Source organism: Choloepus didactylus, chromosome 14 (assembly GCF_015220235.1).
Source record: "Choloepus didactylus isolate mChoDid1 chromosome 14, mChoDid1.pri, whole genome shotgun sequence".
Taxonomy (NCBI): domain Eukaryota; kingdom Metazoa; phylum Chordata; class Mammalia; order Pilosa; family Megalonychidae; genus Choloepus; species Choloepus didactylus.
Window position 1 is genome coordinate 50095393 of NC_051320.1, and position 20412 is coordinate 50115804.

The 20412-nt window shown below is 41.6% G+C and overlaps 1 protein-coding gene and 1 long non-coding RNA gene across 5 annotated transcripts in view; one reads left to right on the plus strand and one right to left on the minus strand.

The window, feature by feature from the left end:
- LOC119509152 overlaps nucleotides 1–17562 on the minus strand; it is a 39400-nt gene extending 21838 nt beyond the window's left edge. The window contains exons 1-3 of the long non-coding RNA XR_005211642.1: nucleotides 17445–17562; nucleotides 16414–16502; nucleotides 15396–15554 (exon numbers count right to left, since the gene is read on the minus strand). This is a non-coding gene — a long non-coding RNA (uncharacterized LOC119509152). The remainder of the gene's footprint in view (nucleotides 1–15395; nucleotides 15555–16413; nucleotides 16503–17444) is intronic.
- A 511-nt stretch (nucleotides 17563–18073) lies between these two features.
- Nucleotides 18074–20412, plus strand: part of ESRP1 (epithelial splicing regulatory protein 1) — a 53163-nt gene continuing 50824 nt past the window's right edge. For all 4 annotated transcript variants that reach the window (XM_037803440.1, XM_037803442.1, XM_037803443.1 and 1 more), the window contains exons 1-3: nucleotides 18074–18363; nucleotides 18872–19000; nucleotides 20266–20379. In XM_037803440.1, coding sequence (XP_037659368.1) covers nucleotides 18232–18363; nucleotides 18872–19000; nucleotides 20266–20379 — 375 coding nt within the window. In that variant the 5' untranslated portion in view covers nucleotides 18074–18231. The remainder of the gene's footprint in view (nucleotides 18364–18871; nucleotides 19001–20265; nucleotides 20380–20412) is intronic.

Below are 20412 nucleotides of genomic sequence, written 5' to 3' on the forward strand. Positions count from 1 at the left end.
GATATCTATATACCCAAGAGGTGAAAACGGGGACTCAAACAGATAATTGTACATCATTGTTCATAGCAGCATTATTCACAATAACCAAAAGGTGGAAACAACCCAAATGTCCATCAGCAGATGAATGGATAAACAAAATGTGGTATATACATACAGTAGAATATTATTTAGCCATAAAAATAAATGAAATTCTGGTAGATGCTATAACATGGAAGACAATTGAAAACATTATACTAAGTGAAATAAGCCAGTCACAAAAGGGCAAATACTGTATGATTCCACTTAACATGAAAAATCTAAAATAGGCAAATTCATAGAGGTTGTAGAGGAAGAATTATTGTTTAATGGGTACAGAGTTTCTGTTTGAGGTGAAGAAAAATTTTTGGAAATAGTTGATATTGATTGCAAAACATTGTACACTTAAAATGGTTATGATGGCAAATATACAGTTACCACAACAAAATAAAAAAATACATATAGGCAGCATAAGGTAATGATTCAGGAGATATACTTGGGAGCACAAACTGGCTCTGTTCACTTAACTGTGGGACCTTGAACAAGTCACTTAACCTCCCTGAGCCTCAGATACCTCATCTGTAAAATGAAAATAATAATAATAGGGTTGTTACTAGAATTAAATGAGATACACTACCTGTAAAGCATTTAGCATAATGTTCAGTACATAATAAGAATTCAATTAAAAATTATTATTATTATCATTGAGGAACCAGGTAAACTTGCAGGTTGCATGAAAGATTTAAGATTTCAGATGTAGAATTATTCTTAAGTATAAGTAATTGTTTCCTAACTTTGTTACTTAGGAAAATTTCTAAATCATTACAGCACTTGCCCATTATAGCATGTATTCTTATTGTACTGTATTTTTTCCCTCAGGGTAGGCTAGGAGCTCTTTGAATGCTGAGGTAGGTTCTCATTCTTGTTTATATTCTCAGTGCACTGGGTATTTTATAGGTCATCAATAAACACTTGTTGAATTGAATTTGGAAGTCATTCACACAGAGGCAAGAGACCTGAGGTAAATGTGAAAACCTGGCGAGAGGTCATTGGGTGGCATCTAGGAGAGGCAGGCCAGGAGCTGCACACTTTACTACAGACTAACAGGCTAAAGATTTGATTTCTAATGAACTGTGAACCTGCATGTCTCAGAGAGATGTATTTTCAGAATTTCCTCATGGGTTCATTACTTTGCTTCTTACTGGCTGTCAGTTTATGAATTGATACTAAGCACAATGATAGCATATTTAAAAAAAAAAAAAAAAAAAAAGAGCAAACCGAACAGTTCTTGCTGCCTCGTTTTTTACACACAGACAGAGGCAGCAGCCCCTTAAGTCAGACTTTCCTGTCTCAGCCAGGGGTGGTTGAAAAACCAATCAATTAGAAGTCACAGCTGGGTTCCCAACCAGGCTCTGCTGCTTACTAGCTGTGTGAACTTGTGCAAATCATTTAAACCACTCAAATCTCATTTGTCTCATCTGTAAATTAAGATAGGGGTATCCCTCCTTTTAAAATAGATTTGTGTGTCAAGTGGAATATTTCATGTGAAATCCTTGGATACTGACTAGATAGAACTAGTCACCTATACCAATGCAAGGTGGTATTCTCATGAGAAATTCACTAAAGAGTAGTTTTTAAAGCTCTTTCTAAAAAGTTGGTACTAATAGCCTAGTCAAATAGAAATGCTTCAACTCCACATTGAATACTGTGACATAGAGATAGTGTAGTTTGCTTATCTTATCCACTGCCTTTTCTGGTGCCTGGCACAATACCGGCAAAAAGTAAGTGCTTGATCAATATTTGTTGAGTGAATGAAGGAAGGAGTAAATCTGGGTAGGTAGGTACAAACAGTAGGTTTCTGGATTTAGAACTGTGTAAGGGTAGAGCAGAGTAGTTGTGTGAATAAAGACGGATTTCCGGAGTGAGAAAGTTGGGTGGGCAGATTGGTTGTGGCTGTCAAAGACAAAACTATTTTATTTACTCTTCTGTTTTTTTCTAACTAGAGCAAACTCACTTGTAGTTTTTGACTAAACCAAGAAAGGAGGAAAGGACATAGAGAGGTTGAATGAACATTTTGTCTGAAAATAGATTTAGTTAGCAAAGCACCATCAATTGCCAACAATATTTAACGACAACTAAATACTGAACAAACCTAGTAGGTAGTGCCGCCCTCACCATCCTATCTGGGCTGTTTCCTTTCTTCCTTGTCCTCCTCAAACGGGAACTGCAGCCTCCTCCAAGCTGCTGCTCAGCCATTGCCTTTGCTAGAACAGCAGTTCCTTCCAACTTCCTGTCAAAATCTCACACTTCTCTCCAAGATTAGATCAAGGAGTTAATTACTGGATCCATGAGTATTTGTTGTGTTCATTGAGTATACACAATGTGTTAAGGATGAAGGGAGTTCATAGTCTAACACTAGTAGAAGAAAGACATATCAACATAATTTTAATTGTACATGATAGGTTCTTTTTTATAACAGCATTTTTGACATATAATTCACATATTTTAAAACCAGCTTTACTGGTATAATTCACACACCATAAAATTCACCCTTTCAAAGTATACAGTCCAGTGGCTTTTAATGTATCACAGAGTTGTACAATCAAAGTCACTATCTAATTTCAGAACAATTCCATCAACCCCCCAAAAAACCCTATGTTCATTAGCAGGAAATTCCCCATTTCCCCCACCCTTAACCCCTGGCAACCACTAATCTACTTTCTGTCTCCTTGGATTTACCTATTCTGAACATTTTATTTAAATGGAATCATGTATTTTATGGTCTTTTTTGACGGGCTTCTTTCACTTAGCATGTTTCAAGCTTCATCTGTGTTGAACTGTGTATCAGTACTTCATCTTGTTTTTTTTTTAATTCAATTTTATTGTGAAATATTCACATACCATTCATCCCTTTTTATAACTGAATAATATTCCATTATGTGAATATGCCATATTTTGTTTATCCATCCATCAGTTGATGACTGGGGTTATTTCCACTTTTTGGCTATTATGAATAATGCTGCTATTAACGTTTGTGTACAAGTTGTTGGGTGAAAATACATTTTCATTTCTTTGGGGTATATTCCTGGGAGTGGAATTGCTGGGTTATATGCTAACTCTATGTCTAACCTTTTGAGGAACTGCCAGACTTTTTCACAGCAGCTGCACCATTTATATCCCACTAGCAACATACGAAGCTTCCAATTTCTCCACAACCACACCAACACTTCATACTGTTGGTCTTTTTTATTTTAGCCAACTTAGTAGGGGTAAAGTAGTATCTCCCTGTGGTTTTGATTTGCATTTCCCTAATGGCTAATGATGTTGAGCACCTTCTCATGTACTTATTTGTCACTTGTATATGTTTTATAAAGAAATATCTATTTAAATCCTATGCCCATTTTATTGGGTTGTCATTTAATTGTTGAATTATAAGAGTTCTTGATATATTTTGGATACTAGACCCTTCTCAGATATATGATTTGCAAATATTTCCTCTCATGCTGTGATTTGTCTTTTCACTTTCATGATCATGTCCTTTAATGCATGAGTTTTAAATTTTGATGAAGTCCAATTTATCTATTTTTTTGTTGTTGTTATTACTTGTGCTTTTGGAGTCATATTTAAGAAACCATTGCCAAATCCAAGGTCACAAAAGATTTACTCCAATGTTTTCTTCCAAAGAGTTTTACAGTTGTAGTTATTACATGTAAGTTTTTGATCTTTTTGGGTTAATTTTTGAATACAATATGAGGAAGGGGTCCAAATTCATACTTTTGCATGTGAATATCCATTTGTCCTAGCATTATTAGTTGAAAAGACTGTTCTTTCCCTATTGGGCGATCTTGGCACCCTTGTAGAAGATCAGTTGATCATAAATGCATGGGTTTATTTCTGGACTCTCAATTCTAATCCATTGATCTATATGCCTATCTATATGTCAGTACTACATTGTCTTGATTACTGTAGCTTTGTAGTAAGTTTTGAAATTGGGATGTGTGAATCCTCAAATTTTCCCTTCTTCTTTTTCAAGATAGTCTTGACTATTTTGGTCCCATGCATTTCCCTGTTAATTGTAGAATTAATTTGTTAATTTCTGCCAAAAAATGCCACTGGGATTTTGATAAGAATCGCACTGAATTTGTAGATGAATTTGGGGAGTATTGCGATCTTAAAATTAAATCTGATCCATGAACACAGATTTTTTTTTCCATTTAATTTCTTTCAACAATGTTTTGTAGTTTTCAGTGTACTAGTCTTATACTTGTTTTATTAAATGCATTCCTGTTGTGGTTTTGAGTGGTATATATTCCCAGAAAAATATGTTCTTAATCTTAATCCATTTCTGTGGGTGTGAATCCATTGTAAGGAGGACCTTTTTGATGAAGTTACTTCCATTAAGTTGCGGCCCACCTCAATCAGGATGGGTTTTAATCCTGTTACTGGAGTCCTTTATATGTGGAATGAAATTGAGAGACAGAGACAGAGACAGAGAGAGAGAGAGAGAGAGAGAGAGAGAGAGAGAGGAGAGTCAGAGGGAACAGCTAGTAGCTGCATATGAACATATGAACAGAACCTGGAAGAGAAGGGAAAGACAAGGAGACACCCCATGTGCTTTGTCATGTGACAAGCTATGGACCAAGGATCACCAGCAGTCAGCCCCAGAATGCCACAGTGTTCAGGAAGAAAGCAACACCTTGGTGATACCTTGATTTGGATTTTCAGTAACCTCAAAACCATGAGTGAATAAATGTTTAAGTCAACCCATTGCATGATATTTGCTTGAGCAGCCAAGGAAACTAAAACAATTCCTAAGTATTTTATTCCTTTTGATACGATTTTAAGTGGAATAGTTTTCTTAGTTTCGATTTTGGATTGTTCATTGCTAGTTTACAGAAATAGAATTTTTGTATATTGACCTTGTATTCTGCAACCTTCTTGATAATTTTTAAATTTTTATAGTTTTTTAGTGAATTCCTTAGAATTTTCTATATATAAGATCATGTCATCTGCAAACAGAGATAATTTTACTTCTTTTTTCCAATCTGTCTTTCGTTTCTTTTTCTTGCCTAATTGCCTTGCTTAGAACTTTCAGTATGATATTGAATAGAAGTGGAGAGAACAGATGACATCCTTGTCTTGTTCCTGATCTTAGAGGGAAAAGTTAGTCTTTCATGATTCAGTATGATGTTGGTTGTGGATTCTCATAGATGCTGTAATCAGGTTGAAGAAGATCCCTTCTATTCCTAGTTTGTTGACTGTTTTTATCATGGAAGGCTGTTGGATTTTGTCAACTGTAACTTTTGTATTTATTGAGAGAATTGTGATTTTTGTCCTTTATTCTATTGATTTGGTGTATTACATTTGTTGATTTTCATTTGTTAAACCAACCTTGCATTAGTGGTACAAACCTCACTGGCTTATGGTGTACAATCCTTTTTGTATGTTTATATGGATTCAGATTACCTTATTTTGTTGAGGATTTTTACATCTATATTCATAGGGGATATTGGTCAGTAGGTGTTTTTACTGTGATGTCATTTTCTGGTTTTGGTATCAAGGTAATACTGGCTTCATAGAATGAGTTGAAATGTTTTCCCTCTTCTATTTTTTGGAACTTTGTGAAGGATTGGTGTCAATTCTCTTTTAAATGTTTCTAGAATTCATCACTGAAGCCATCTGAACCAATAGGATTTTAAAAAGCTATATGATAGGGAATATGGGCACTTGTGGGAAAATGGAGGAACAAGTGACCAGCTCTACCTAGAAGAGTAAGGGAAGGTTTCAACAAAGACAGCATATTTGTGTTGGAAGAAGAGGAAACAGTAAGAGTTTCATTTATATGACTGATGTGTTGGGGGTTTGGAAAGTGAGAACAGAAGGGTTAGATAGACAGGATGGAGATGAGGAAGTGCACAGAATGCCTGATCTAGACTCTCACCTGATGTAGTGTGTTGCTCCCCCATGTGGCTGTTGTTGCTGTTGTTTTGAGTGCAGGGAAGACTGGGGGGTCAGTTGAGGACTTTACACAAGAGCCATGGAGCCAGTGACCAAGCCATGGGAAGTATTTTGCTAGCTGATTGCAGTCAGCAGGAATTGTGCTTCAGGGTAAAGAATGTAGTTGAAGGCTGAATGTCCAGTTAGGAAGATGGATGGAATAGTTACAACAATTTGGAGGAAGGAACAAAATTATGGTAGAAAATGGGATGGCCAAATTGGTGACTCAGAGTTCAGAAAAGCATTTCTATGCAAGCTCATCTGCTTCAGCATGCTCTAGGCCAGTGCCTTGTTCTCGAAGGGTCCAAACCACATTACTCAGCCAAGCTCTTTGAGCTTTGACTCTTTTATCCACTTTCCCCTTTTATTGGATTTTAAGTTCCTCAACAGCAGGAATCATGCCCTGTGTATCTGTATCTTCTACTGGGAAATATGCCAAAATCAAAGAATGCATCCATAGGAACAACCATTAACAGATGAATGGATAAACAAAATGTGGTATACACATACAATGGAATGATATATGCTACAACATGGATGAACCTTGAAAACATTACGTTGAGTGAAATAAGCCAGACACAAAAGGGCAAATACTGTATGATCCTATTTATATGAAATATCTAGAATAAGCAAATTCATAGAGGCAGAAAGTAGATCAGAGGTTACCAGAGGTGGGCTGGGTGAGTGAACAATAAGTAGTTATCATTTAATTGCTACAAAGTTTCTGTTTGGAGTGAGAAAAAAAATTGGCAATTTTCCTTTTTGTTGTTGTTGTTTGTTATTGTTTTTATTTAGAGATTTAGCATGGTTTAAGGTGATGTGTATAGCTGCCAAGTTGACAAGGAGTGGACTGCAATGTTTAGGTTCGTGTGTCAACTTGGCCAGGTGATGGTGCCCAGTTCTCTGGTCAAGCAAGCACTGGCCTATCTGTTGCTTCAGGGACATTTTGTGAACTTAAATAATCAGTATGTTGGTTGTATCTATGGTTGATTATATCTGCAGTTCACTAAGGGGAGTGTCTTCCACAATGAAAGAAGTTTAATCTAATCAATTGAAGTCTTTTAAGGGGGGAGGTGATGACTTCTGCAGTCAGAAGAGAGAACTTTCATCTCTACTTCAGCCAGCCAGCCTCTCCTGGGGAATTCATCAAAGACCTTCATTGGAGTGCTAGCTTGCAGCCTGCCCTACAGAATTTGGACTCGTGCAACCCCACAGTTGCGTGAGACACTTTTATAAAATCTCACACTGTTTATGATATCTCCTGTTGGTTCTGTTTCCCTAGAGAACCCTGACTAATATACTGAGCATACTTTTCTTTACAAAGCTTTAGAATGACTTCTAACTCGGCAACAGAAACAGGTCTCAGTCTCTGTAGTGCTGGAAAGGAGCTTGGGAGTGCTGTGGACAGAAAAAACTGCACTCCAATTACCCAGGAGAGCAGGCTTGGCTCAGGCTTCCCCCTGGCCTCCAGGGCTACCTTCTCCCTTTGCTCTGCCAGACTGTGCCATGCCCTCCATGTTCCCATCGGGTTTATTGGGGTCAGAAGAGCAGCTGCTTGGCTGAGAGCTGCACTTCTCCTCCATGCTGGAACTGTCTGGAGAGACAGATGTCAGGTATCTTCTTTTCCCTCTGCTTTCCACATTGATTGCTATCAACTTTGATGCCCAAAGGGCTGAGCACAACCCCCACACTTTCTCCTTCGACACTGACAGGCCAGCAGCTTTAAGGTAAACATGGAAGACGTCTTCCTTCACACAGGACATTGCCACTGTGAGCTCCTCATCGTTGAGGAAGTGACCAAATCTCTGCCCTCATCACAGTAGTGTGCTAGGAAACCTCTGAACTGCAGCCTTTTGGACAGGGTGGCTCAGTAGCTGCTCACAGGTCCGGGCGTTGACCAAGGCCTCAGGCTCTGGCTTACAGCTGCAGCAGAACCTGAAGTGGTGGATCTCGTGGACCACCTCCTCTCTGACAGAAGGTAAGTCTTCATCCTGAGCGTGGCTATCACCAGCCAATCAGGAGCAGGAGCAGAGTGGGCGGGAACTCTTGGTAATGGGTTTTGGGCTAAAAAGGGAAATTTTGTGATCTATATCTATATATTCACAGTAGAAATTTATTTTTAAAATGCATGTATTAAAGGAGAAGCTAAGCCTACTTACAATTTTACCTAAGAGTCTGCCCCAGTGAACCTCTTTTGTTGCTCAGATGTGGCCTCTCCCTCTAAGCCAACTCTGCAGGTAAACTCACTGCCCTACCCCCTAGGTGGGAAATGACTCCCAGGAGTGTAAATCTCCCTGGCAATGTGGGACATGACTCATGGGGATGAGCCTGGACCCGGTGTAGTGGGATTGAGAAAGACTTGTTGACCAAAAGGGGGAAGAGAAATGAAACAAAGTAAAGTTTCAGTGGCTGAGAGATTTCAAATGGAGTTGAGAGGTCATTCTGGAATTATTCTTATGCATTATTAGATATCCCTTTTTAGTTTTCAGTGTATTAGAATAGCTAGAAAGAAATACCTGAAACTATTGAACTGCAACCCAGTAGCTTTGATTCTTGAAATGACTGCATACTTATGTAATTTACACAGTATGACTGTATGATTGTGAAACCTTGTGGCTCACACTTCCTTATCCAGTGTATGACAGATGAGTAGAAAAAAGGGGATATAAAATTTAAATGAAAAATAGGTGGGATGGCATGTTTTAGATGTTCTTTTCTACTTTTATTTTTATTCTTCCATTTTTTTTTGGAGTAATGGAAATGTTCAAAAATTGATTGTGGTGACAAATGCACAACTATATGTTGGTACTGTGAGCAACTGATTGTACAGTGTGGATGATTGTATGGTTTGTGAATATATCTCAATAAAACTGAATTTCCAAAAAAGTTTAATTGTAAAATACCTCACTATGAAGTGTTAAAAATCTAAAATTCATGTGTAGTAAACCACCAATTCTACATCTGTGAATTTACCTGAAGGAAAATTTCTTAAGGATTTTGTTCTATGATGTTTTAATAATAAGTAGAATAATATTAATTAAAAATAAAAAGAATTAGAAAAACTGACCATTGAAAATAGGGAGTTGATGGACTATATTATGGCATACCTTTATCATACTGTGAAGTCATTATGTAATAAAAATTTGTCACCAGTGGATGGGGGGTGGAGGTAGGGTTGGAAAGAGTGGCAAAAGTATAGGCGAAAGAGAATCAAGGACTTTTTCAGTCTTCTTATAACCTTTTATACTGCCTGAATTTATCATCAGCATGTATTGCTTTTCTAATAATTACCAGAAAGATTTCAAACAAATGTCATTAATACCAACAAATCGTATACTTTGCAAGTGGTTAAAATGGGAAATTATATGTTGTGTGTGTCACCACACACACACAAAAAGATGTTGAAGAATATTAAATGTATTAAGTTATGGATGTGTGTACAGTATGATCCAATCTTCTTAGGTGTACACATGTATAGGAAGGAAATTGAAAAAATATATGTGAATAGTTTGTATATAAAAAAACAAACAAAAAAAAACTCATGCATTAAAATTTTCTTCTTCTAAATTTTCAATGTATCAGGCAGTAGCTCCAGGATCAGACTGCAGGATATCAAAAAGAGGCATGTCAGCATCACAGGTGGATATCCAAGTCCTATTTCCATTCCCTAAGCATTGAAGAAAAAGATCCCTCCACCAAGAATGTCTGTTTTCTCTATCAAAACCTTAACAAGAGATCTAATTTTTAAGCAAAACTAGAAACACAAGCATTCTAGGTCCCATCTAGGAAGCCTATGATATTCTCAGAGGGAACACAATGGGTAGTCATGGACACAGCAGAGAGAGAGCATTGGGTTGGGAGCCAGGAGACCTGAGCTCTGAGTCTAGTTCCACCACGAATTAACTCTGTCGCCTTGGTGGGGCAAGTCACCTAAGTTCTTTGGCCTCTTGTGAAATGAGGCAGCTGGAATGGAATATCTGCTAAGGTCTCTTCCAAATATAAAAATAGTAGGATTTGATGACATATTTAAAACTTATTTTAGCTACAAGCCAAGGATTGCTGGGCAAGCGTGAAACAATAAATTACCACTGTTTAAGCCAACCCACTGTATGGTATCTATGAGAGCAGCTCAGGCAAACTAAGACAGCTAGCATGATGTTTATGACTATTGTAGAATGTTACTTTCTTAATGTGTTTCAAGTATACTTTATAATTCATGGCTATCCTTTAAACGATCTGCAGATATAATATGCAGGTTATTTTATAGAATTTGGAGTGTGACATAACTAAAATACTAAATAGGCTTTCTATAGTTTTGCTTTTATGGCTTATTATTGGCCATGTATATGTATTGCAGCCAGGCTTTCACAGGAAGATATGATGTACCCTGTAACTCTTTCCCTATTTCTGCGTATTAATAAGATTTTCTAAATTATAGAAGTGGTTCATGTTCTGAATAGTATAGTAACTAAAATCCTTCCTGCAACATTCTAAGCATGAGCTAGTTCTACTTGGTAAAGTACACCAAAAGAGAATAATTTAATGATGGGAAAGAAAGCAGTCATAAGGAAAGCAACCATTAATTGAGAGAACTAGAATTTTAAGAAAGTCATTACCTACTTGAAATAAATAACACAGGGCAGGATTTTAAGGATCTAATCTACAGTAGTAATCACTGAGGGCTTCACTATTTGGGAAGCTTCATAGATAGAGATTTGAGCTAAAGGGTATATATTTTAGTCCATAGCTCCAATTCAATTTGAGAAAGGTACAAGATTAAAGAAGACATTTAGACAAAAATTTTTTTTTAAAATAATAGTAAGTGCATGTTACTTACAAATGAGGAGGAAATACAAGAAAAACACAAAAACAGCTGAAAATAGAAAGCAGAAATCAGGGTTGGGGAATGAGAGAGGCAGGTGACTGCAGTTTTTCATTATAAGCCATGTAGAACTATTAGACTTCTAAAACAACTCCTTGATTTAAAGCAATAGTAAAATTTATTTTAAAATCAGAAGTGACTTTTAGGAAAAATACTTTTTTGAGAATTTTCTGAAGGGATTTAATAGAAGCTCCAAAGCCCTGGTCTATGATTAATCTTTTCCAATGTGGGACCAGATGATACAAATAAAGGACAATGTGGTACATTTTTTTTAAGGCTAATTCATATAAAAATTGTCCTTCATTCTGAGATTAGTCCATCTTTCCTTTTGGTGTTAAGATATCCTTTATTTTATGAAATGAAGAGAAGAATAAATGATAATCCTTAATATCTTTCTTAGCAAAATTAAAAATTGAAATCCTTTCTCCGGCAGACCCCTCCCACCATCCCCCCCCACCCCCGCTTTTTTTCCTTTTTAAAAACCTTTAATGCTTAAAATATTCTCAAAAGCTAAGCCAAATGTTTTAAAGATCCAAATTCACATAATCTACATAGTTTTGGGAAGATGAAACTATATTGTTGGTTAAATATAAAAAGCTATGAATTTTAATTTATCAGTATTAGACACAAGTATATATATATATTTTAAAGTAACTACTTTACTTTCAACATGTTCCTACTCTACCCCAAGAAAGTAACCTAATATAGCAACACTTCTGTGAACTTGTTTCTACCATACCCACCAGAAATTAACAAACCATAGTCATTCCTGGGCATTCCCAGAATGTTGAATTTACCCACAATAACTTATCTGTTCTTATTAGGTTATTGTTCCCCCTTCACTAATTGCTCTCTATCACTAGGTCTGCTACATTCTACATCATGAGCCATTTATTCTACATTTTTTCAGTGTTCACATTAGTGGTAGCATATAATATTTCTCTTTTTGTGCCTGGCTTATTTCACTCAGCATTATGTCTTCAAGGTTCATCCATGTTGTCATATGTCTTTGAAATCCAATACTTTGAGAATCACTGGTTAGTGTATGAAACGGAAGACAGTTCAGTCATTTGGGTGAAAGATTCCGGAGTTCTGGGCCAGGGTGGACACCAGAGGAATGGAAAGAAAGAGGACCAAGCATGTTATCACCAGGGAAACTCCATGGGACTTGGTGACCACTGGCCAAGTAGTCAGAGCTGACTCCTAAGGTTCCACCTTCTCCCCAGGAGACTTCTCTTTGTGCCTTTTCTCAGTTATTTCCATGCACCATGTGCCCTCCCACCACAGACTTTTGCAGACCCCACTGTAGAGAAGGTGCTTTCCTCTTCTTTCCCTAAGCTTCTACCTCTTTGCTTATTAACTTGTTTGTGGATTTCAACTCAAATGTCACTGCTCAGTGATCCCTTTCTTATCTCCCCAGCGGAGTGTTATGTCTCAGAGCGCTGTGTATCTTTATAACACATCACTGTAATGATACATTTGTTTTTTTTTTTTTGTTTGTTTGTTTTTTTAATCTTCATTTTACTGAGATACATTTGTTTTTGTGATCATTTGATTATTTCTCTCTCACACTAGACTAAAAGCCCAAAAGGGCAGGGACCATTTTGTGTTTATACGCTATTATGTTTCCAGTGCCTAACAGTATGGTGTTAAATAAATATTTGTTAAATGAATAATCGCATGTATCCAATATGTCTGACACTTGTACATACTTTTATACTCACTGAGAAATCTATAGGTGGGAATGCATGAACAGGTAAATGGAACAGATACAGGTCCATCATAAAAATTATCTTTACTGTTTCCACCAAATATACTATCGGAACTTAAAAACACTTTAAATACTTCAAACAGACACCAAGCAGGAGGGCAACTATTTCTGGGAATGTGGGTTACATTTTGTCAGAATAAGAAAATTGACTCTTTATCAGCCCAGTGGATGGGTGAGTGGGCAGACTACCAGGAAGTAGGACTCAGGAAACAAGAGAAACAAACTTCTTTTCTTTCTTAAAAACTTTCCCTTAAACACCCACTCCTGTCAACTTTAACTTGACTTAAAAGATAAGGCTAGTTGCTCAGCTTCCCTCTCTCTGGCGTGGATTTGGGAAGAAGCGGGGATGTGCTCCTGAGCAAGGGCTGGGGGAAGTAGTGGATATCTTGATGGTAAAAGACTAGGAGTAAGGAGGGAAAAATTCCCTGGGTGACATCTTTTTCCCTGGATGTGCAGATAAAAGGTATCGGTTCTGTGAACCCAAAGGAGAAGGTGTATTTTGTAAGCCACACTGTCCAGATTTATGGTGAATTACCCTAGGTGTGGTTGTTTTTTTTTTTTTTTTCCTGTATATTTCCTTATGACACAGCCATAAGTAAAGTCTTAAAGTCTTGTTTAAATGTTTCAGTCTGACTCCATGGTCCGAGTTAAGAACAGTGAGTTAAAGGCCTTTGTGGTTGGTGTCTTGGGATCCTTCCCCACTTGTACATTTATCTTTGAGTAGTAATCTTCCTGGTTCTCCAGTTTGTTTTCTTTATTTAAGAAGGACACTTCTTTAAACACTCCCTTTTCTCTTACAACCTATGAAATACGCATCATCACATACGCATACTTTTAATAGGGGAGAAACACTGTGAGGTTAAGGAACATGCCTACGGTCACAGGGGAGTAAATGGCAGGGCTGACTATTAAGCCTAGATTTTTTCCACAGTCTATAATAATTGCTATAATAAGGTTCAGACTAGTAATTTTTTTAAATGCATAATGCACAGAAAAATTCATAGAAAATTATAATTTATTTAGTTATCTTAACCATCACTTCCCTCTATCTCTTTACTTCAGAGAGGGTAAACTTGTTCGGGGTATAAAATGTGGTCACTTTTACAACTGCATTTAAAAGGAATAAGAAATATCAATGGCTTGCAGTAGCCTCAGAACACAGTATTTTACTTTGATTTGCATTTAAAAAAAATTGAGATATAATTCACATGCCATAATATTTACCCTTATAAATACACAGTTCAGCAGTTTTTAATATATTCACAAGGTTGTGCAACTGTCACCATTATCTAATTCCAGAACATTTTCATATTTGATTCACTTTTGAAGTCTCTTTTCTTATAGATAGACAAGAACAACTAGGTATGTACAATTGAGAACTTAAGAAGGATCTAGAGATTGCAAATGAAACTGGGGTCAGCAAAAATGATGTTGCTAAAAAAAAAGTGATGTTGCTACAGTAGCCTCAAAAAGGCAAGTGCACTACAAACTACAAGTAATAAGAATATGATATGTAGGTACCATTGTGACAATGGTCAGAGCCCAGTGGACACATTCATATTCTGTCCAGTTCAAGAGCTGGTCTCTAGAGAGGAAAAAGGGTCAAGGGAGGGTAATGAATATAACTAAAGAGCAGGAACATAAGATCATCAAGAAAGCTTTAAAGAGTTTGCAGTTATTTAGTCTAGGTAAGGTTATTTAATATACCTTAACATGTATGAAATGATTGCTATACAGAAAATGGTGACCTTTTCTTTCCCCTTCTTCCACTAAGGAAAAGACAAAAATTAATTAAATAAATAAATAAATAAATAAATAAATAAATAAATAAAATAAAAATCTTACAGCATGAAGGATTAGGTTATCAAAGAAGATCAGAACTTTGTTAAACACCAGAATGGCAAAAGCAGCAAAAGTTCTCTGTTTTTAAAAACTTTTATTTTTGAAATAATTTTGGAGTTATGCAAAAGTTGCAAATATAGCATAAAGAAAAAAATAGTATAAAGAAGTCCCTCACTCAGATTCCCCAATGTTAACATTTTATCACAGTTGCTTTATCATTCTTTCTGTATTTTGACTGAACTTTTTCAGCGTAAGTTACAACTACGATACTCCTTTACCACTAAATACTTCAGGATATATTTCCTATAAGCAGCAAATCCTCCTAAGAAATCACAATAAAATTACAAAACTTGGGAAAATAACACACACAGTAATTTAACCTACAAGCCTTATTCAACTTTTGCTGATTGCCCCACTAATTCTCCTAGATAGATAGATAGATAGATATTTCTGGTCTAGGATCTATGTTGCATTTAGTTGTCATGCCTCTTAATCTCCTTTAGTCTGGAGCAGTTCTTCAATTCTTTCTCTCTTTAAAGACCTTGATATTTTTTCAGAGCACAGGATAGTTATTTTGCAGCCTGCCCCTCAATTTAGGTCTCAGCTGATTTTTTAAAAAGTCGATTCTTATTTGTTTTGGTGATTTTAGGTGTGGTATTGAGTGAAGACCACAATGAGCATCCCTCCTAAAAGCTCCTCCAGCTCCATCATACCGATTGTTCTTACTATACTAGAATCTGTAGACGGTGAGATAGACAGTATCCAGAACTGATCCGATTGTATCACATAGATTTTTCTTCTCAGCATTTTAAAAGTTTAATTTCTTTAACAAAATAAATTTGCCCAAGAATTAACACCTACTCTTTTTAAACATTTGACCCGAATTACCTGCAGATTCCCATTTTCAGAATTTCACCTTTGCAGCGATGAACTATACCCTCGACTCAGAAGACAAAAGAGCTGGATAGGTGGGTGGGTATTTCTCGTTAAAATCATTCAACAAATATTTGTTGAGTGCCTCGTATATGCCAGAGTCGGTTCCTAGGCCTGGGAGTACAGTACGGAACAAAACAAAACAAAATAAATCCCCGTCCGTGTAAATCTAGTTTGACAAATTAAAAATTTAAATTAGAAAAGTCAGAAACCAGGGATCCGACTTCCTTAGACAGGAAGAAGGCAGGTTTCTAAGACAAGGGGCAGCTAAGATTCATGATTCCAATATGGATTATGCGGCTAACGCACTAACGAAGTTCTCGGTTTATCAAACGCGCTTTGCAAATGATTAATCCAAACACCAAAGGCCTGAAAGGACCTGCGGGGCGGGATTTCCTGAGCTGTTCTATCCACTCTTTCAGCAACAGCCGTCGCTCGGTGTCCGGCCTCCGGCTGTGGCCACTCACGGGGTCTCGCGCCCCAGAGGTGGCATCTCCCAGGCCCCGGTAGGGCCGAGAGAACCGCGGACGGACTGAGAAAGCCCTGAGGGGAGGTAGCTCCGGGGAGCCGGCTCCTCCCGGAGGCCTCGCCCACTGCAATGCCATCTGGGTGGTTTTTCCAGGTCCCTCCCTGCCTCGTTCCGCGCCCAGTCCCTGCTCCCGCGGCGCCCGAGGGCCCTGGAGGGTTGCTCAGATACTGAGGGGTGGGCGGGGCGAGGCTGCCCCAGCTAGGCAGTAGGAGGGACTGCGGGACTCCCTTCAGACCCCGGACTCAGAAATCCAGGAGGGGGGGAGCACGCGCCCCGGGAATACCAGCCGCAGACGAGAGTGCTACCGAGCGCCCTCGCGGGCACTGGCAGCCGTCCGGCTCTGGGATCCCGGCCCGGGCAACGCCCGGCCTCCGCCGGCTCTCGGGGGACGCAAGCTGCTACCTGCGCCACCCGCGGCCCCGCCTCCGCCCGGCGCTCTCCTACCTGGAAACGCCGCCGCGCGGGCTTCGGGTTCCTCTCCAGTCGCCGGAGCCTAAGCCCCCTCCCCACTCAGGCCCGGTCTCCAGCTTCGCCTGAAAAGTGATTACCCGATTAGTACCCAGAGTGGTTTACTGCCGTGATAGGTGTGTGGTTGCCCGATTTCACGTCATAAATACGAACGTCTGGACACCTGGAGCCGAATTAATACCTGAGACGGAATTCTGTTCCCAAGAAGAGATCGGTTGAAAATATTTAAAACCCAGGAAACTTCGCCTCTAGCGTTTTTCTCTTTAAAATGTCAACAGAACCCAGCCCAAGGTAGTCACACTTGGCTGGGGAGTGATGATGGGCGAGGAGCGTCTGGGGAGACCAAGCTAAAGAACAGGGAGGTTGTTTGGGAACTTGGTCCAATCCCCACACTTCAAGTACAAAAGCAAAGGCGTGAGTGGAGGGCTGAGGGGACAGAGAAGGGCACTGAGGAAAAAGCTTGCTTTAGCCTAATTTAGGTAAACGTTTATTAGGTACACAGGGTGTACATTTTATTTTGGGCCTGGGACAAATCCCAGGGAAAGGGAGTGGGTCCTTTCTGAAGATCTCGAACTAGCAGCCACGACTAGACCAAACGGAGCAATTATTCGGATAGTTTAGAGAAAAGGGAGTGACTTTCCTTACGGGGGTTGCCCTGCTGCTTTGAGCGCCGTGAGTAGCTGCGTCTTTTGGGTGTGACTTGGTGGCTGGGCATCCAGGCTCCGGAGTCTGGCTATGCCGCGCCCCAGAGGCTCTCTCTGGAGAGTGGGCGATGCCCGGGACTTAGGGGATCGTGCGCCCCGGAGCCGGGTGGGGGCAGGGTCGGCTGCTAGTTTCGCCAGCTGTTTGCACTTAAAGGTGTGTTGGGCTTTGAAGCGGCTTTTCCTATGCGCGGCAAACATCTTTGCCACCTCCCGGCTGCAGTTGGCCGGTCCCTCCCTCGCTCCCTCGCCGGCTCGCCCTCCCGGGTCGCCGCGCCCAGGGCAGCTCCTCGCCCCGGGTCTCACCTCTGGCCTCCTTTCGCCTCTCGGCGCCTGGCGTTTTCGCTTGACCCTTCAGAATCTCGGGCTTCGTTCTCCCTAGCCGGCCTTCTTCCCAGCAGCCTCCCCCCGACCCACCTCTCCGTTACTTCCAAAGGCCACCATCCTCCCCTCCGTACCCTTTACCCCTCACCCCTTTCCCGTCTGGCTTCATAACCCTATGGGAGGCCACCGCCAATTCCCCGCCCCTCCTGTCTCCCCCTCCTTCCCTCTCGCCCTCCCCTCTCCATTCATCCAGCCATTGTCTCCCGCCCCCACTCCCCGACCCCCACCCCGGGCGGCCTCCACCCCCACCGCTGCCACGTCGTGGTTTGAAGGAGCCAATGGGCCGGCGCCGCCAGGTGTCTCTTACCTGCACCACGTGGGGAGGGGGAGGGGCGGGGGCGGGCAGGTAGAGCCACATCCCCAAACAGAAAAGCTTTCAGCCATTGCGCGCGCCTCTTGGGGGGGGGGCGGGGGTGCAGCCCTGCGCCTTGCTTTTTGCATAGACGCACCGGCAATAGAATACAAAAAGGGCAGGCCTCCTGCGCCCTTCTTCCCACCCCCCCTTCCTGCCCTGGGTGTGGAGCACGGGCCAGGTGTGGGCTTGGGTGGTTGGTTACCGCCTTTTGCACCCGCGGCGGCGGCGCGGAGGGGGGGGGTGGGCGCTCTTTCTTTTTCTCTTAGAAGAGACTTTAGCACAGGTTTTTCCGTTCTCACTTCCATCCCACCTCACCGACTCCCAACCCCCTTCTCCCCCTCCCCACCTATCGTCATGACGGCTTCTCCGGATTACTTGGTGGTGCTTTTTGGGATTACTGCGGGGGCCACCGGGGCCAAGCTGGGCTCGGATGAGAAGGAGCTGATACTGCTGTTATGGAAAGTGGTGGATCTGGCCAATAAGAAGGTATTTATTTCTCCATCATTTTATCCAAATGCAAGGAATCAAACAAGTTTTTGTAGAAGTGGTTTTTTTTGGGGGGGTGGGCGTCTTTAATCAAGTGCTGTTGTTTGCTCACTTGTGAGGCTGGACCCGAGGCCTAGGTAATCCAGAGTAAAACCTAACTTGGAAGCCAACCTCCTAGGAGCGGTTTCAAGTCCTCCGAAATCTGGTTCAGGTGCGGAGGCCCGGCGCCGCCGAGCCAGGTTCGCTGCACGTCCCGGGACCAGATCTCTGGGGTCCCCGCGCCCACTTCCGGGGCCTTTCCGACTTGATCCGGGTGGGGGTGGTGCGAGGGGCAGGGACGCGCCGACTCTTCGGCCACCGGAGCCGCTGGCGACAAGTGAGCTTTGATTCTGCGGTCCGACGTCCTGGAGGCCCGGGCCGCACCAGCCGGGGAGCGAGGGAGGAGGGTGAAGAAAGAGGCTCCAGAATTGGTGGAGGGGAAAACTGACCCCTGCTTCTCTTCCCGGAGGTGGGACAGTTGCACGAAGTACTAGTTAGACCGGATCAATTGGAACTGACGGAGGATTGCAAAGAAGAAACCAAGATCGACGCCGAAAGCTTGTCCTCGGCGCCGCAGCTGGACCAAGCCCTCCGACAGGTGACAGCCACCGGCCGCGCGGTCCACCCCCCTATCAGCCAGGTCCCGGGCGTTCCCTCCAACCCCGCCAGGCCCGACGCCCTCTCTGGCTGGTCCACGCGCCCACCCAGGGGCCAGGGCGCGAGACACCCGGTCGTGTGGGTGGGAGCCGGGCTCGACGGCCGCCGCGTCTAAACCCGGAGGCCGAGGTGGGCGGTTTCGGCGGGGGTCGCGGCTGCTCTTTGCATCCCAGCCGCCGGGAGCTTAGGACGAAACTCGCTAGTTTTCGAGGCGCTTCCTGAGTCATTCTTGGGGTCAAAGAGTCAGTCGGGTTTTACCAATCGGCTACTGGAAGGAGGGCGACTAACTGCTTTTGAATCCTGATGTTCTCGTCCCCTGGCCCAGACCGGGACCTGCCGGTCCCCTATTGGGATTTTGATCTGCTGCTCAGCCTTGGGGCAGGGGGCGCTGTGCTGTAGACAGCGGGGGTGCCGGGCAGCCCCAGCCTGGTGGGAACCTGAAAGAATCTGCCTTTCTCGACTCGATTCCATTGCTTTTCACTACCCCTGGCTGCCTTGTTCCTAGCGCTGGCGTTTACAGGTAGCAACTTGTAGGTCTGCTCGTTGTGTCACCGTGGAACTGGTGGAATCCCTTTTTGGATCTGAGGTGACCTAAAAACTGGCTGTTTCAAGGGTAGGGCGGGGCTCCAGACACCTGTGCACCGATGAGGGGTCTGCGCTCTCGCGGCCCTGCCTTATTGAGAATTATAGGAGAAAGTTATTCCTGTATTTCCTGAAACAGGTTACCAGATTTTCTAGAAGTCTCTCTGTATACCCATTACCCACATTTATTTACCAGGACTGACATCTTTTTAAGCCTGGTACATCCAAACTAAAGTAACGCCAGGGAATGATGTAATCTGAAGGCAATACGATGATGAAACAAGACCTCTGATTTTAAAGTTCTTGAATAGATTTATCGGAAAACTAGAAGCGTGGGACGGACGGGGAGAATGCATTTATTAGCTTCTCCTAGGTGACTGCAGGTTGTTTGGGAAGTTTCCCTACCTACCTAAAGGAAGCATTGCTGGGTTTGTAGGGATGGAGCCTTTTTTTCTAATGTTGTCCCCAGCAGCGGTGATTCCCTTTCGGCCCTGTGGTTAGCACGTTTTTTTCTGGGTATCACCAAGTGGGGCCACTTCGAAGAGTTTGTAAATCCATTCACTTGCATCCGTTGTGTGTTTTGTGTTTGTTTTTGTCTTTTTTTTTTTTTTTTTTTTTTTCCAGTTTAACCAATCAGTAAGCAACGAACTGAATATTGGGGTAGGGACTTCCTTCTGTCTTTGTACTGATGGGCAGCTTCATGTCAGGCAAATCCTGCACCCTGAGGCTTCCAAGAAGGTAAGAGAGCTGGCTTCTCAAAAAAAGGTTGGA